General features: G+C 47.3%; 1 protein-coding gene across 6 annotated transcripts in view; it reads left to right on the top strand.

The window, feature by feature from the left end:
- ACACB (acetyl-CoA carboxylase beta) overlaps window positions 1–17,731 on the top strand; it is a 240,050-nt gene that overhangs the window by 201,663 nt on the left and 20,656 nt on the right. For all 6 annotated transcript variants that reach the window (XM_077295957.1, XM_077295946.1, XM_077295937.1 and 3 more), the window contains 11 exons: window positions 3,230–3,352; window positions 3,829–4,098; window positions 5,070–5,167; window positions 5,268–5,388; window positions 10,687–10,797; window positions 10,988–11,131; window positions 12,210–12,330; window positions 12,402–12,498; window positions 12,599–12,695; window positions 15,987–16,122; window positions 17,485–17,662. In XM_077295957.1, coding sequence (XP_077152072.1) covers window positions 3,230–3,352; window positions 3,829–4,098; window positions 5,070–5,167; window positions 5,268–5,388; window positions 10,687–10,797; window positions 10,988–11,131; window positions 12,210–12,330; window positions 12,402–12,498; window positions 12,599–12,695; window positions 15,987–16,122; window positions 17,485–17,662 — 1,496 coding nt within the window. The remainder of the gene's footprint in view (window positions 1–3,229; window positions 3,353–3,828; window positions 4,099–5,069; window positions 5,168–5,267; window positions 5,389–10,686; window positions 10,798–10,987; window positions 11,132–12,209; window positions 12,331–12,401; window positions 12,499–12,598; window positions 12,696–15,986; window positions 16,123–17,484; window positions 17,663–17,731) is intronic.

Genomic DNA, 17,731 nt, shown 5'->3' with positions numbered 1-17,731 from the left:
TACTTCACTGGGTGACACAGGAAACCAAAGGTGCACGTTGCTGTTACAAGGCAAAAAAAAGGCTAAGTCCTCCCCTGCAGGCTACACCCACAAATCGACATGGGCCTGATTAGTTTTAACTTGGTGTGAATGGGAGGCAGACACCTTAGGGCCTTGATGGGTTTTATTCATCTTTTCCTTTTTTTTCTTTGTGGCTTAGCTCGTGACTAGAGGGTGTAACAGTCACCCCAATTTCCCACCTAGAGACTAAGAGAATATTTTGAAAAGAGCCACATCGTACCCTCTCATGTCTATGCAGCAGGACCCTACGGTGTGGTCAGGAGGATAGTCCATGCCATCAATCCCCTGCCCACTCGCTCACCACAATGAGACTGCGCCAGGAGGAAGGCACCTATTGCCATTGACCCCTCGAACCGGGGCTCCTGGAGGACCATCTTTTACTCTGTGAAAAAGGAGATGGGACCTCATCTTTATCGGGTATTCCTTTTACTTAATCAGAAAAAGAACAAGAAGAAAAGAGGAGGAGGAAGAAAGAAAAAAAAAAAAAAAAATGTGGGCACAGTACCATCTTCCTGCAGTTTTTCCCCCTTCTGAGCACTGCTCACATCCCTTCCCACACAATGGGACACTTTTTCAGTTGGGGTTCTCCTTCTTTACAGGGCTTCTTAATCCCAGTCTCAGCGGGGAGTTCCCCTGCAGCTTGCCACTCTTTTTTTGTTTACCTTTCCCGGCCGAACTTTAATTCCGGCCGCCATGTGGAATTCTCCCACAGCTGTCCACTCCCCTGGTTCTTTTTCCTGGCTGGATTTATAATCTAGGCCTCGGCTTTGACTTTCCCCAAAATGTCATGGAGGCGCCCTCCTCACCTCCTCCTGTACTACCTGGGGCCTGAGCTCAAAATGTAGTCCCCGACTTGTTTTGCAACCTAGCGCCCATTTCTGCAACGCTCCTTAATTTTTTCCGCCTATCAGGCTTGCGCATGGGCTTTCTTCCCACGATAGGTTTGTGTTCGCTCCTTTCTATCGGCTGGGCGCCAATATTTTTCTCCACATGCTATTGCACATACATCAGTTCCTGGGTGCCCATCCTTCTACTTAGAGTCCTGGTCGAGCGGATCCTCATCCTCCTTCACAGGTTCGGGTAGGTTGTCTTCTGGAAACCCTCAGCTGCGCCCCCCTCCCATTCCGGGTCTCTATGGGAAATAGCTTTTATGATGCCTGTAGCATTACATGACTTAAGGTTACATATTGCTGTCCGCAAGGCTCTCAGCTTTTAATCTCCCCTCTCTGGCTGGATTCTCCAGGTCATGCACCCCATCAGTACTTCAGGTCAGAGCATACATTTTTTCCATAGGTTCTTTCTACATGACCTCTGCTCCTGTACTGCCCGGATCCTCCACCCTGGCTCTTGAGCTTCTGGCGACCTGCCACAAGAGTATGGCCTTCCTTTTTGGACAGCCACTCTGTATCTTTGTCTGACCCAACCAAGGCATCCAGACCTCTACTGCACCTATGGAGTGTTTATCTATGCCCACAACCACCTGGTACTCTGTCCACTACCCAGAGTAAGTCAGACCCACCAACTACCATGAACCAACATGGCAGATCGCAGCTTGGTCTTTAATTTCTCTGCCTCGGCCCCCATGTCTTTGACTCTGCCCTCATCTTTCAGGGATATCCCTTCTCCCAAATCATGGGAGATTGTGATATTTTGGTGCGAGATTAGTCAGGTTGCGCCACTGTCCTTTTCTCTTCCTCTCTCTTACAGTCAGGCCTAGTGTATGGTCTGTCTCTCGGCCCTATAAAGGGTCAGGTCCCCGCACCTTTTTTCCTCTTCCACAAGAACTTGGCCTCTTGTCCTCAAATCAAGACTTTCCTACAGGGAGTTGCTCACTCTGTCCCTCCTTTACCGCCCCACTGGAGCCTTGGAAACTCAATTTGGTCTTGACCGTACCTCAGGATTCACCCCTTGAACCAATTCGGGACATTCCTCTCTCTTACTGGAAGGTTTCGTTCCTTGTAACGATCACCTCTATCAGGCGTGTCTCCGAACTTGCAGCTCTTTCCTATCGTTCGCCCTTCCTGGTGTTCCATGAGGATAACGTGAGCCTACGCTGAGTTTCATCACACCTCCCTAACACGGTTTTTCCTTTCTTGATAAAGATATCATGCTTCCTTCCTTCCTCTCATCCTCTGGAGAGGTTTCTTAACAAACTGGATTTGGTCAGAGCTCTACGCCTTTACATTTCCAGGACAGCATCCTTCAGATGTTCGAATTCTGTTTTCGGCTTCCTGAAGATTTTTACAGAGGTCTTCCCACTTTCAAGATGAAGATAACACAGCTTCCCCTTGGGTTCACTGTCACTCCATGTGCAGTGGGGCTTCCTGGGCTGTTTGCCATCAAGCCTCCGGCTTACAGCTCTGCAAGATCGCCTCCTGGTCTTCGGTTCATACCCTCTCCTACTTCTACATGGTTCACACATATGCTTCGACTAGCGCCAACCTGCACAGTGGACCAGTCTTAGATCTGTGAGTAGCTGTTTTTCCCACCCTAGGGACTGCTTCAGGACGTCCTATGGTTTCCCATGTTCCCTAATGAAGCGGTAGAGAAAAGGAGATGTTGGGTACTCATCGTAAAATCTTTGTCTGAGCCTTCATTGGGGGACACAGCACGCCCCCTTGTTTGTACATATATTAGGCCAATTAGGATTATTCCTTCTTGTTGCTTCTTTTACTGCTTTCTCCCTAACTGAATAGCTCCTTGGCAGATGGCAGGTGTAGCTTGATGAGGAGTAGTAAACCTTTTTTTCTGCCTAGTGGTAGCCTCCTAGTGGCATCAACATACACCCATGGTTTCCTGTGTTCCCCATTGAAGGCTTCTAGAAAGAGATTTTGCAGTGAGTACCCAAAATCTCCTTTGTCATTAGCATTAATAAGCAGGAACTTTCCATGGACCTTTGTAGAAGGTGGAACTTGTGACTTTTTTATGCAGCTTGGTTGTTACTAGTTATGATGTATTCAGAGGTCTGTGCAGATCGGTCCCAGATCGGACCACAATGCACGGACTTGCCACAGCTCTCCTGACCTGAGCGTGACAACCTCACAGAAGTAAATTAAGCTGTCACGCACGGGTTAGAAAACATGCGGCCAGTCTGTTTATTAGATGTCAATTCTCAGACCAATTTGCATGGACGTCTGCATGATCCCTTTTTTGTTTTGTTTTGTTGCAGGCTTTGTTTAAACTGTGGGGACCAGGAGAACCTCGTGAATCAGATATGCTCACCTACACGGAATTGGTCCTTGACAACCAGGGTCAGTTGGTTCAGCTGAACAGATTACCTGGTGGAAATGAGGTAATTAATCTGGCCGTACACATTAGAGAAAGACTTGTCTTGCTGATGGCTGTCACTACTTCTACACATAAATATTCATGGTACCCTTAGGTACCCTGTGAGATGCCTTCAGAAGTGGTATCCTTTTTTTTAACCAACATCAGTTGCCAGGAAAATATTAAAGCGTTGACAGCGCTACAACCAGTCACTGAGCTTAGCAGACCTGATTGGCTGCAGTGCTGTCATCGTGACATCAGCGATGTAGACAAACAAGACCTAGACACTGCCAAAGAATCAGCCCTTGACCCTGAAAAGGGTACCGTAAGTAATGCTCAGTTTGTTTTTTTTTATAACTACAACAGCGTATAGTAGGAAGTTTTCTGAAAGTGAACAACCCCTTTAGCGTGGCATGTGTATCTATAAATGATAAAGAGTAATACCAGTATCATCTTGTATGAAATAATCTTTTTTACATTTTTTATCCCTTTCTGTGTTAGGTTGGAATGGTTGCTTTCAAAATGAAGATCAAAAGTCCTGAATATCCAAAGGGACGTGATATCATCGTGATATGCAATGATATCACTTACAAGATTGGCTCCTTTGGGCCTCAGGAAGACATGCTCTTTCTGCGAGCTTCAGAATTTGCGAGGAAAGAAGGAATCCCTCGGATTTACATCGCAGCTAATAGTGGTGCTCGAATAGGACTGGCAGAGGAACTCAGACACATGTTTAATGTAGCTTGGATTGACCCCTCTGACCCTTACAAAGTGAGTTTTAGGGACCTGCACCATGTTGTGTCTAGCTTAGGCTACTTTCACACTTCCGTCTTTATGAAGACGTTGCGTCGTTCTGTGCAAAAAAACGCATCCTGCAAAGTTGCCCGCAGGATGCGTTTTTTGCACATAGACTTGTATTACCAATGCATCACGACGTATGGACACACGTTCCATATGTCGTGCACTGGATGCGTCGGTAATTGGCAGACCGTCGTCACAAAAAAACGTCCAATGTAACTTTTTTTGTGCGACGCGTCCGCCATTTTCGACCGTGCATGCCGGCCAAACCTCCGCCCCCTCCTCCCCGGAACTCATAATGGGCAGCGGATGCGTCTGAAAACTGCATCCGCTGCCCACGTTGTGCACTATTTGCACAACGTCCGTCGGTACGTCGGGCCGACGGAAATGTCAAAGAGGCCTTACCCTAAGGGATGTTGCATGTACATGAATTTTCATGTTAAATCTTCACTGAGCCAGCTTTTCAACGTGCTTTCACATAGCGCTTTTATCCACATTGGTGGGTCCTGTCGGGGCTTACGTCCGGATTGTTTTTGGGCGTGTGCGCCTACTGGAGGCAGATACTCAGACACAGTCTACTATGGCTGGGTGTCCGTCTCCAGTAGGTGTATACGCCTGGAAATTATGCACATCCAAGCGCACATTTTTTCTGCTGGCACCATTATAGTCTATGGCTCCATCGCCGCATACACCAGAATTCCATTTTGCAGGGGGTTTAGATGTAAACCACAACGGGACCAATGAACGGGTGGCAAAGCGCTATGTGAAAGCATACTAAGAATTTAAGTACATTTATTTGGTTTGACTTGCTGTCAACCAGTAAGTTTTTTTTTTTTATCTAGTATATGAGGTAAACCATGAATTACCTTTTAGTCCTATAGAAAGTGGTAATAGAAAGAACTGATTACCTTTTTTAAAAAACACCTGGAATTTTATTTTCTTAGGGCTTCAAGTATTTGTATCTGACGCCCCAGGACTACACCCGGATTAGCTCTCTGAATTCGGTGCATTGTGAACACGTAGAGGATGAAGGTGAATCCAGGTACTTGTGACTTGCAAGCAGCATATTTAACCAGTCTTGATCTGTTTGTCATTTAGACTTTCTTGACATAGAAATCCCATTGCATTGTTCTTCTCCACAGGTATGTGCTTACTGACATCATTGGAAAAGAGGAAGGAATTGGTGTAGAGAATCTAAGAGGATCAGGAACAATTGCTGGCGAGTCATCTCTGGCATATGATGAAATTATAACTATCAGCATGGTATGTGCTCTCATGCATTTTCATCTTTGGTGTAAAGAGTTTGGCTTGACTTTGTACACCTTCAAACTGAAATTGTATTTAGTATTTGCTTGTTTGTTTCCTGATGGCAAAATTAACACCTTTTTAATATTAAAAATGTTTCTATAATTTTAGATTGTCTAAGTACCCTATCTAGCTGGCTGCTTTGAAAAATATTATGAATGCAATAGAACTCCTGATTCTGATTGCTCTTTCTGATCTAACCCTTTTTCTCCATCGCCTCTCATTGGGGGACACAAGAACCATGGGTGTATGCTGCTGCCACTAGGAGGCTGACACTATGCAGAAAAAAAGTTAGCTCCTCCTCTGCAGTGTACACCCCACCAACTGGCATTGTACACACCAGTTTAGCTTAGTTTCAGTAGGAGGTAGACACAGGTCTTTCATTAGACCCTTATCTACCTCAATGTGCGTCGTTTTCTTTCAGGTTTTCCGGAGGGATACAGGGTGAACAGTCTCACCTGTATTCCCACAATACGGACTATGAGTACGGCGTGTACTGCCACCCCGTATCCTCATAGATCCCTCAGCAGGACCATGATCCTAGCACACAAGCGTGCTCAGAAGTCCGGTCCTGGCTCCGTCCTCCACCCACTCGCCCACCAGAGCCTATCGGTTGCGGAGACGAGGACGTCCATCAGCTCCCTGGACGTCTCATTCCTCTTCAGGTTAGTATCGGCGTGGGAGGTTTGAGGTGAGTATTTCCCCATCCCATCCCAGATCTTTCAAGGGGGGGTCTTGCTAGGGGCTCCCAGCATACCTGGTCATCGCTTGCACCCAGATTGCAGCAGCACGGCCCGGAATTGCTGTATTGCGCGGCGGCCTTTGCAGGCAGCCGCATTTCTTCCTTCCCATGCGGCAGCTGTGGCCCCTCTGCCTTCTATTCCAGCGCGGGGCCATTACAGGCTGCCGCACCGCTTCCTACCCCGGCGGCCGCACCACCTTCTCCAGTGAGACATCCCTGACAGGCTGTCGTGCCGCTTCTTCCTGCGGCGCACTGCTCCGGCGCCGCGGTTTTAATGGGGCCGCACTACCTTCTTAAGCGCGACAGCCCTGACAGGCTGCCACGCCGCTTCTCCCTGTGGTGCACTGCTCCGGCGCCGCAGGTTTCACGGCGGCCGCTCTATCCTCTCCAGCGTGACAGCCTTGGCAGGCTGCCGCGCCGTTTTTCTACTGCGGCACACTGCTTCGGCGCCGCGGCTTTTTCTTCCGGCGGTCGCCGGCCTCTAATTTAGGCCCCGGCTTCTGCCTGGGCCTACTTCCGGTGCCGCACTCCGCCCACTTCCGCCTTCATCGGGCGGGCTCTCTCCCGCCCGACAATCTCTGTCCTGCACTCTCCGCCCACCAGCGCCATCTTTGTGCTCCTGGGCGCACGGCTGTCTCCGCCCCTCCCTCTACGCAGCTGCTTGGCGCCACACATCGCGCTCCGCCCCTTCCAGAGCGCACATTCCTGCGCCCTTTCAGCGGTCACCATCTGCGGTTCAGATTGCAGCAGGAGCTCAACTTCTCTCCGGAGGTCCACCCGCAAGCAGACAGCTTCCTCCACCTGGAATCCGTTTTTTCGTCTGCCGTGAGTAGCTCTGCACTGCAGACTGACACTCCCCTCTGCCCCCTGTCCCCTAACCCTCTGGCATTTTCTTCAGGGACCCTTCAAAATGTATACCTCTAAGGGAGGCTGCTCTCGTCCTCCTACTTCTTCCTCCGCTTCTTCTGCCTTAGTCAAATACTTTGCATGTTTGTCCTGTAACTGCAAACTTCCCTCAGGTCAGTCCTCCCCACTCTGTCAGACCTGCAGCAACCCGATTGTTCCCACCGCCCCAGCTGCTGCAGGACCATTTTCAGTTCGTCGCCCTGCCGTTCGGTCTTGCAACCGCTCCCAGGGTTTTCACGAAGATTATGGCAGCGCTGATAGCCATCTTGAGGGTCAGAGGCCTGGTTCTGTTTCCTTACCTCAACGACATTCTCATCAAGGCCCTGTCCTTTTCTCAAGCTCACGGAAGTCTGTCCATTGTCCTCGACACCCTAGCCCGCTTTGGGAGGCTGGTCAACCGGAAAAAGTCCTGCCTTATTCCTTCTCAGCGCATCGTTTTTCTGGGCATGCTCTTTGACACTCGTCAGACCAAAGTCTTCCTTCCCGAAGACAAGAGATCCATCCTTCGTCGGGACGTACTCTTGCTCCAGGGTCCTTGGTTTCCTTCCTTCCGATCGGCCATGAAGGTTCTGGGGAGGATGGTAGCAACATTGGAAGCGGTTCCCTTCGCCCAATTTCACTCGCAGCCTCTTCAGCAAGCCATCCTGTCTGTGGGACAGGTCTGTCTTTTCCCTGGATCATCCAATTCGACTCTCTCGCCGGGTCAAACGGTCTCTCAACTGGTGGTTGACGTCCCCTCTCATCTCCCAGGGCAGGTCCTTCCTTCCAGTTCACTGGCAAGTGGTGACTACGGACGCCAGCCTGCTCGGCTGGGGTGGGGTGTTTCGCCACCTGACTGTTCAGGGCCGTTGGTCGACGCAGGAGTCAACTCTGCCGATCAATGTCCTCGAGATTCGGGCCATCTTTCTGTCCCTTCGTCACTGGGAAAGGATTCTCAGGGGTCTATAAATCCGAATCGAGACGGACAATGCCACGGCGGTGGCATATGTCAACCATCAGGGGGGGACTCTGAGCTCCTTGGCCTTGACCGAGGTATCCAAGATCCTCCTCTGGGCAGAGGCAACGGTTCCGGTGATAGGTGATATCCGCGGTGCATATCCCCGGCGTGGACAATTGGGCTGCCGACTTCCTCAGCCGTGAGGGTCCCGTGGCAGGGGAATGGTCCTTGCATCCGGAGGTTTTCCATCAGATTTGTCTTCAATGGGGGACTCCGGACGTTGACCTCACGGCATCCCGAATGAACAGGAAGGTTCCTCGGTTCGTCTCCAGGTCTTGCGACCCCCTCGCGGTGGGCGTCGACTCTCTGGCCATTCCTTGGTCGCAGTTCGTGCTGCCCTATCTGTTCCCACCCCTGCCCTTAATTCCCAAGCTGTTGAAAAAGATCAAAGCGGAAGGGGTGCCGGTCATTCTGATTGCCCCGGATTGGCCCAGGAGAGCTTGGTTTGCGGACATCGTCAATCTTCTCGCAGATGCCCCTTGGCGCCTTCCAGACAGGCCTGATCTGCTGTCTCAGGGTCCGATCTGCCACCCGAATTCTCGGTCGCTCAGTTTAACGGTGTGGTTGTTGAAACCGCAGTTCTAAGAACATCCGGCCTCTCGGACCGGGTGATTCACAACATGATCCAGGCTAGAAAGCCTTCGTCTTCCAGGATTTACTATCGTACCAGGAAAGCTTATTTCCGGTGGTGTGAGTCCAACTGCGTTTCACCTATGTCCTTTTCCCTGCCTTCTGTTTTGGCCTTCCTTCAGGCAGGATTGGATTCGGGCCTTGCTCTTAGTTCCCTGAAGGGCCAGGTTTCTGCGTTCTCCATCCTTTCAGAAGACTTTATCTTCTCGGCCACAGGTTAAGATCTTCCTTCAAGGAGTGGCCCATGCTGTTCCTCCGTACAGCGCCCCTGTGGATTCATGGGATTTAAATCTGGTACTGAACGTTCTGAGGGTTTCCCCCTTTGAGCCTCTCACGGAGGTTCCCCTATCAGTTCTGTCTTGGAAGGTGGCCTTTCTTGTGGCCATCACTTCTATCCGCCGCGTTTCCGAGTTGGCGGCTCTCTTGCCGACCTCCTTTCTTGGTCTTCCACCAGGACAAGGTGGTCCTCAGGTCTCCGCCTTCCTTTCTTCCTAAGGTGGTTTCCACATTCCACCTCAACGAGGACATTGATTTACCTTCCTTTTGTCCAGCTCCTACTCATCCTCTGGAGCGATCGTTGAACAAGCTGCACCTCGTCAGGGCAGTGAGGATCTACCTGGATAGAACGTCCGCTTTCCGGAAGACGGATTCTCTTTTCGTCATTCCTAATGGCACGCGCAGAGGCTTGCCGGCTTCCAAGGCGACTATTGCTCGCTGGATCAGATCGGCAATTTTGGAGGCTTACCGGGTCAAGAACAGAGTGCCCCCTGCTGGGATAAAGGCTCACTCTACCCGGGCTACTCCTGGGCGGTACACCACAGGGCTACCACCCTACAGCTTTGCAAAGCGGCAACCTGGTCTTCCATCCACACGTTTGCCAAATTTTACAAGGTCCATACCTACGCTTCGGCGGATTCCAGCCTAGGCAGAAGGATTTTGCAGGCGGCAGTGGTGAGTCCTCTGACCTGATGGAAGTCTGTTTTTCCCACCCCAGAGACTACTTTTGGACGTCCCATGGTTCCTGTGTCCCCCAATGAGAGGCGATAGAGAAAACAGGATTCTTGGTTGCTTACCGTAAAATCTGTTTCTCGGAGCCTCCATTGGGGGACACAGCACCCTCCCATGTTATTCAGTTTCTCCTGTTCTATGCTCTATGACTGTTCTCACGTTTACAGTTTTCATGTTTGTGGTTATGGTTTTCAACCTTGTTATTTATCTCCTACTGCTTTCTCACTAACTGAAGTGTATAATGCCAGTCGGTGGGGTGTACACTGCAGAGGAGCAAACTTTTTTTTCTGCATAGTGTCAGCTTCCTAGTGGCAGCAGCATACACCCATGGTTCCTGTGTCCCCCAATGGAGGCTCCGAGAAACAGATTTTGTGGTAAGCAACCAAAAATCCTGTTTTTCCTATGGTAGATCGGTTTCATACATCTGTGAAATGCAAACCGTGCTTGGATCGGAAGAATTGGCCTGACAACTGGGTCCAATGAACTGAGCGAACTGCCTTGTATATTCCTATGAGACAGTTAGCTCATGTCAGCTGATCCACTGGCCAGGGTTGGTCTTCTGATCCAAGCACAGAAACCAGCATTTAAGATAGTAGCAAGGAGAGTGTTGTACACAGACCTCAACAGTATGGATAGGGAACAAAGCATGTATGATCTCATGGAGGGCCAAGAGAATCCAGAAAACGAAGAAAGGACATGAAGAAATATATGCAGGATATAAGCTGTGCTATTACACAAGCTACTGAAGTCAGCAGCACCCTAGCTATAGACAGAACTAAATCCAGTAATGAGAGGGACACTCGCACAAGAGAAAAATCTGAAAGCTACTACTGAAAATATTTTTCCATAGCTTTTAAGCAATTCTACATTATGCATGGTTTTCCTGTCTCAGATCATCCTGTTTCTGTCCTGCACCAATGATTCTGACTTCTTGTTAGGACATTCAATATTCACATTTCCTTTGTTTCCTAAGGTCACATGTCGTGCAATTGGGATAGGAGCCTACTTGGTGAGACTGGGCCAGCGTGTTATTCAAGTAGAGAATTCCCATATAATTTTGACAGGTGCAGGTGCCCTGAACAAGGTAAATCAAAGTTGTATTCCCTGCATTGTGTGATATTTTTCTAGCTGTCATGTTAAGAAACTTGTAGTTATATTTCTGCGTATAGTATACCTCAAATCATTTAAAAAAAATTTAAAAAAAGCCTAATTTAACTTCTATAAAAAAGGATGATGTTTAAGAATGTTTATAATAAAACGGATTTGTTCTGTAGGTTCTTGGTCGTGAAGTATATACGTCTAATAACCAGTTAGGAGGAGTACAGATTATGTGTAACAATGGGGTGTCTCACGCTATGGTCCCTGATGATTTTGAAGGAGTGTATACCATTCTTCAGTGGCTCTCCTATATGCCAAAGGTAAGATACTTTCTCACAGATTATTTGCTTCATCATGACATTGGGTAACCTATGCCCTTCTATCAAGAAGATATTTTTTCTCAGTCGCTTCATTGTGGGACATAAAATACCATGGATGTATGCTGCAGCCAGGAGACTGACACTAAGAATTACGAGAGAGAGACTCACTTTTTCCCGGAATTGAAAATCCTTCCGGGCATGCTCAAAGGGGAAAAACGGGATCCGTCGCTGGATTCCTGTGTGTGACGGTCAGCGACAGATCCTGCGTCCATAGGCTTCCATTATAGCCGATGACACAGGATGCGTCGCTGACCGATTTTCCGACGTGCACAAAAAAACGTTCCTATGAACGTTTTCTCTGCACGATGGACCGCTATTTTACGACGGATCCAGTGCACGACGGATGAAACGGATGACCATTCGTCACAATCCGTCGCTAAATCAAGTCTATGGGAAAATGCAGGATCCTGCAAATTTTTTTTGCAGGATCCTGCATTCACTAAAAACGACGGATTGTGACGGATTAAAAAAAAAACGCAAGTGTGAAAGTAGCCTTAGTGTCACTATTAGGCCGGCACGGGTCAAACGCTCCAGACCAGTTTCTGCCAAAAGTGTTTTTTTTTTTTTTTTTGTTTTGTTTTTTTTACTTTATTAATCATCTTCTTTTTTTAAAAAAAAAAAAAGAAAAAAAAAATTTGTACTAATTTTCAGTTTTATGCTTAACTGTAGTTGCCATTTTTTTTTTATGTGAACATTTTACTAACGAATAATGGAAGTAGTTATTTCTCTATAGCTTCATTTGGGAACAGGCAACCATGAGTGTATGCTGCTGCCACAAGGAGTCTGACACTAAGCATAAAAAGTTAGCTCCTCCTAAATAAACTGTATACACCCGTTGACTGGCACAAAGCTCACCAGTTTTAACTTGGTGTCAGTAGGAGGCAGACAGTGGCTGCTTCCAGACCCATTTCTACCTTAGGTTTCCTTGTTGTATTTTATTAATCTTTTTCCTAATTTTTTTTAATGACAAATGGTTACGAATGCATCGATTTACATGTATTTGTTTGCCCATCTGAAGGACAAACACAGTCCAGTTCCTGTCATCTCACCTTCTGACCCAATTGACCGTCTTATTGAGTTTATTCCAACAAAGGCTCCCTATGATCCCCGCTGGATGCTTGCTGGAAGACCTCATCCCAGTAAGTCCATAGACTTTATCACATTTTTCCTCATATTGTCTTTATTGTTAAAACAACTCATATCTTTGTAGCTATCAAAGGCACATGGCAAACTGGGTTCTTTGATCTTGGAAGCTTCAAGGAGATCATGCAACGTTGGGCACAGACTGTAGTTGTGGGGCGGGCAAGGTATGGCCACAGAGGCAATGCTATCATCTCACATTTGATAGAATTAATAGTTTGTGTGATTTTAAAGGTGATATGCTGCTTTGTATCATTTGTATTTTAGATTAGGAGGAATACCATTGGGTGTTATCGCTGTGGAGACCCGAAGTGTAGAGATGGCAGTACCTGCTGATCCAGCAAACCCTGAATCTGAAGCTAAGGTGCTTTTAGTCTTTATATGGTATTTTAAGTTATATTTCCTCTATAGTCTTAATTTGTTCATGCTTGCCTCTTTGACATGTATATCTGTTAGGAGCTGAGCTACCGCTCCAAAAGAGCAAAGAGCCATCTGTGTTATACAGCTAGTATTTGACTGTAATAGCAGCAATCTCTTATATATGTCTGTTAATCACTCACAGTTGTTTTTGAAGTGTGCAATCCTTTCTGGGCATCTATCTGCCCTCATGTGACGTGATCACAATGTGCCGATAGGTCGATATGGCAGCCAGCACTGGCTTCAGGCCCCATCGCCACCATATTTGTTCTCAGAGAAGCCCAGCCACAGGCTGAGTTACATAAGAGACTGTGATTTGTACTATATATTGTAATAAGTGCATAGTGCAATTATCAAACAATCATCAGTACAAGTCCTCTATTGAAAATAAAAAGTAAAGTGTATTATATAAATACTAGATGGTGGCCCGATTCTAACGCATCGGGTATTCTTTAATATGTATGTATGTACGTCTCGCTTTGAGTGGGGGTTAAATTCTGCGCCAATATCGCTGATTGGTCGCGCCCAGCTGGCCGATCAGCGAAGCGTGGTTCAAATCTGGCGCCAATTCGCAGCCGGACTGCGCCTGTCGCTGATTGGTCGCGGCCGGCCGGGCACGACCAATGACCGAAGCGGTGTTTAAATATCGCGCTAATATCGCTGATTGGTCGCGGCCGGCCGTGCGCGACCAATCACTGAAGCGGTGTTTAAATCCCTTGCCAATATCGCTGATTGGTCGCGCCCGGCCGGGAGCGACCAATCAGCAAAGCGTGGTTTAAATCCCACGTCAGTTCGCGGCTGGACTGCGTCTGTCGCTGATTGGTCGCAGGATTGTCGGGGTTTCAGGGAGCTGGATGTCGGGGGTTTGGGGTGCAGGATATATTACAGCCACGTAGTATATAACACAGCCACGTAGTATATAGCACAGCCACGTAGTATATAGCACAGCCACGTAGTATATAGCACAGCCACGTAGTATATAGCACAGCCACGTAGTATATAGCACAGCCACCTAGTATATAGCACAGCCACCTAGTATATAGCAGCCACATAGTATGTAGCAGCCACATAGTATATAGCAGCCACATAGTATATAGCAGCCACATAGTATGTAGCAGCCACATAGTATATAGCACAGCCATGTAGTATATAGCACAGCCACGTAGTATATAGCACAGCCACGTAGTATATAGCACAGCCACGTAGTATATAGCACAGCCACGTAGTAAATAGCACAGCCACGTAGTATATAACACAGCCACGAAGTATATAGCTGCCACATAGTATGTAGCAACCACAGAGTATATAGCAGCCACATAGTATATAGCACAGCCACGTAGTATATAGCAGTCATGTAGTATATAGCAGTCATGTAGTATATAGCAGCCATGTAGTATATAACACAGCCCACGCAGTAAAAAACACAGCCAACATAGTATAACACTACCTACGTAGTATATATCAGTCACGCAGTATATAACAGCCCACGTAGTATACAGCAGTGTGGGCACTATATCTCTGTTAAAAAAAGAATTAAAATAAAAAAGTCATATACTCCCCCTCCGGCGTCCAACGATGCTAGCGAGCGTGAGGCTGCCGCCAGCTTCCGTTCCCAGTGATGCATTGCAAAATTACCCAGATGACTTTGCGGTCTTGCGAGACCTCTAAGTCATCTGGGTAATTTCACAATGCATCTCTGGGAACGGAAGCTGGCGGCAGCCTCGCCGCTTGTGCGCATCGGTTGACGTCGGAAGGTGAGAATAGTACCTTTTTTTTTATTATTATTATTTTTAACATATTTTTTTACTGTTGATGCTGTGTTAATAGCAGCGTTAACAGACTGCGTTATGCCGCGGTGTAACGCAGACGGTTTAACGGACTGCTAAAACGCTATGTGGGCGGCGGGCGGTGAATGGGGGGGGGGGGGGGGTTTGGAGGGGGCACTGACTGCAGGGGAGTAGGGAGTGGCAATTTCGTGGCCGGACTGTGCCGCAACCAATCAGCGACTTGGGATTTCCGTGACAGACAGACAAACAGACGGAAGTGCCCCTCAGACGATTATACACTCACCGGCCACTTTATTAGGTACACCATGCTAGTAACGGGTTGGACCCCCTTTTGCCTTCAGAACTGCCTCAATTCTTCGTGGCATAGATTCAACAAGGTGCTGGAAGCATTCCTCAGAGATTTTGGTCCATATTGACATGATGGCATCACACAGTTGCCGCAGATTTGTCGGCTGCACATCCCAAAGATGCTCCATACAAGGCAGGATGGATCCATGCTTTCATGTTGTTTACGCCAAATTCTGACCCTACCATCCGAATGTCGCAGCAGAAATCGAGACTCATCAGACCAAGCAACGTTTTTCCAATCTTCTACTGTCCAATTTCGATGAGCTTGTACAAATTGTAGCCTCAGTTTCCTGTTCTTAGCTGAAAGGAGTGGTACCCGGTGTGGTCTTCTGCTGCTGTAGCCCATCTGCCTCAAAGTTCGACGCACTGTGCGTTCAGAGATGCTCTTAGGCCTACCTTAGTTGTAACGGGTGGCGATTTGAGTCACTGTTGCCTTTCTATCAGCTCGAACCAGTCTGCCCATTCTCCTCTGACCTCTGGCATCAACAAGGCATTTCCGCCCACAGAACTGCCGCTCACTGGATTTTTTTTCTTTTTCGGACCATTCTCTGTAAACCCTAGAGATGGTTGTGCGTGAAAATCCCAGTAGATCAGCAGTTTCTGAAATACTCAGACCAGCCCTTCTGGCACCAACAACCATGCCACGTTCAAAGGCACTCAAATCACCTTTCTTCCCCATACTGATGCTCGGTTTGAACTGCAGGAGATTGTCTTGACCATGTCTACATGCCTAAATGCACTGAGTTGCCGCCATGTGATTGGCTGATTAGAAATTAAGTGTTAACAAGAAGTTGGACAGGTGTACCTAATAAAGTGGCCAGTGAGTGTATATCTATAGATAAAAAAAGTCTTTAAAATTTTCAATGAATAATAAAACATTTCAAATCATCATACAGTTATAGTAAATTGTGTAATACAATATTGCAATTTGACACCCCACCCCCCCCCCACCCCCCCCAAAAAAAAAAAAAAAAAGAGACCCTTATATGCCTGTCATCGAAAAAGATAAAAATGCTATGCGTCTTGGAAGAGGAGGAGGAAAAAGAGAAACATGCTGCTTCCGTCATTAAGATAAGGTCCTCTGAAATTGTTTTTGTCTACAGATAATTCAGCAAGCTGGACAAGTTTGGTTCCCAGATTCAGCATTTAAAACTGCACAGGCTATAAAAGATTTCAACCGTGAGGGGCTGCCTATAATCATCTTTGCAAATTGGAGGGGGTTCTCTGGTGGTATGAAGGGTAAGGTTAAAGCACAGCAATTGTATCACTAACTAATATCCTATTAATAAAAAACAACTAGATCTGATAAAAAGATGTACATGAAATATAGCTGGTAACTGAAGTATAACCAGAAAACTAGTCTTAGGCTATGTGCACACTTTGCGGTGTGCTCTGCGGGTTCTCCCGCAGCGGATTTGATAAATCTGCAGGGCAAAACCGCTGCGGTTATCCCTGCAGATTTATCGCGGTTTGTCTTCCAGTTTCCGCTGTGGGTTTTACTCCTATACTATTGATGCTGCATATGCAGCAATATGCAGCATCAATAGTAATGTTAAAAATAATAAAAAATGGTTATATACTCACCCTCTGACGTCCCGATCTCCTCGGCGCTGCACGCACGGTCCGGTTCCAAAGATGCTGTGCGAGAAGGACCTTCGTGACGTCACGGTCATGTGACCGCGACGTCACCGCAGGTCCTGCTCGCACAGCAACCCTGACACCTGACGGCCACGTGCAGCGCTGAGAGGTGAGTATAGCATTATTTTTTATTTTAATTCTTTTTTTTACCACAAATATGGTTCCCAGGGCCTGGAGGAGAGTCTCCTCTTTTCCACCCCGGGTACCAACCGCACCTGATCCGCTTACTTCCCGCATCGTGGGCACAGCCCCATGCGGGAAGTTAGCGGATCAATGCATTTCTATGTGTGCAGAATCGCTGCGATTCTGCACAAAGAAGTGACATGCTGCGGGTTGTAAACCGCTGCGTTTCTGCGCGGTTTTTCCCGCAGCATGTGCACAGCGGTTTGCAGTTTCCATAGGGTTTACATGTAAATGTAAACGCAATGGAAAGTGCTGCGGACCCGCAGCATCAAAATCGCCGCGGATCCGCGGTAAAACCCACAAAGTGTGAACATGGCCTTAGTAGTGCACTATTGTAGTTGATATCTGCTAGCTAGCTGGTAACATGCCTCTGTTCTTTCTACCTTATTTGCAGAACATGTAAAGGGGTATACCCATCTCCAAGATCCTGTCATCCCAATATGTAGTAGGTGTAATAATAATATTAGCAAATGCCTCCAAGAAGAAATGGAGTATAGTTTTCCTGATGGCCTATGTCGCTTACCCCATATGCAGGGCATCGCTGTAGCTTTAGGTATCCATGGTTACGACCAGTCATGTATTGACAGTTGTTCGTGGTTCTAACCTTGGATATCCAAGCTACTGCAATGCCCTGCACATGGGGTAAGCGACATAGCAAATCAAAAGAACTATACTACATTTCTAATTGGAGGTATGAGCTAATATTATTACACATAGTACATATTTTGAAAGGATCTTTGAGATGGGAATGCCTCTTTAAGTTTGTATTTTATTTTGCAGATATGTACGATCAGGTGCTTAAGTTTGGAGCATACATTGTGGACAGCCTGAGAGAATTCAAGCAACCAGTTTTAGTATACATCCCGCCATTTGCTGAGCTACGAGGAGGATCCTGGGTTGTCATTGATCCTACAATCAACCCTCTCTACATGGAGCTTTATGCAGACAAGGACAGCAGGTGGGTAGACCTCAATTTACAGGGAATCTTCGTTTAGAAATGCATTATTTAAAAATTTAATCTTGTGAG

This window comes from Ranitomeya variabilis, chromosome 1, assembly GCF_051348905.1.
Source record: "Ranitomeya variabilis isolate aRanVar5 chromosome 1, aRanVar5.hap1, whole genome shotgun sequence".
Taxonomy (NCBI): domain Eukaryota; kingdom Metazoa; phylum Chordata; class Amphibia; order Anura; family Dendrobatidae; genus Ranitomeya; species Ranitomeya variabilis.
The sequence above is the reverse complement of the archived record's forward strand: the minus strand, read 5'-3'. Positions and strand labels throughout refer to the sequence as shown.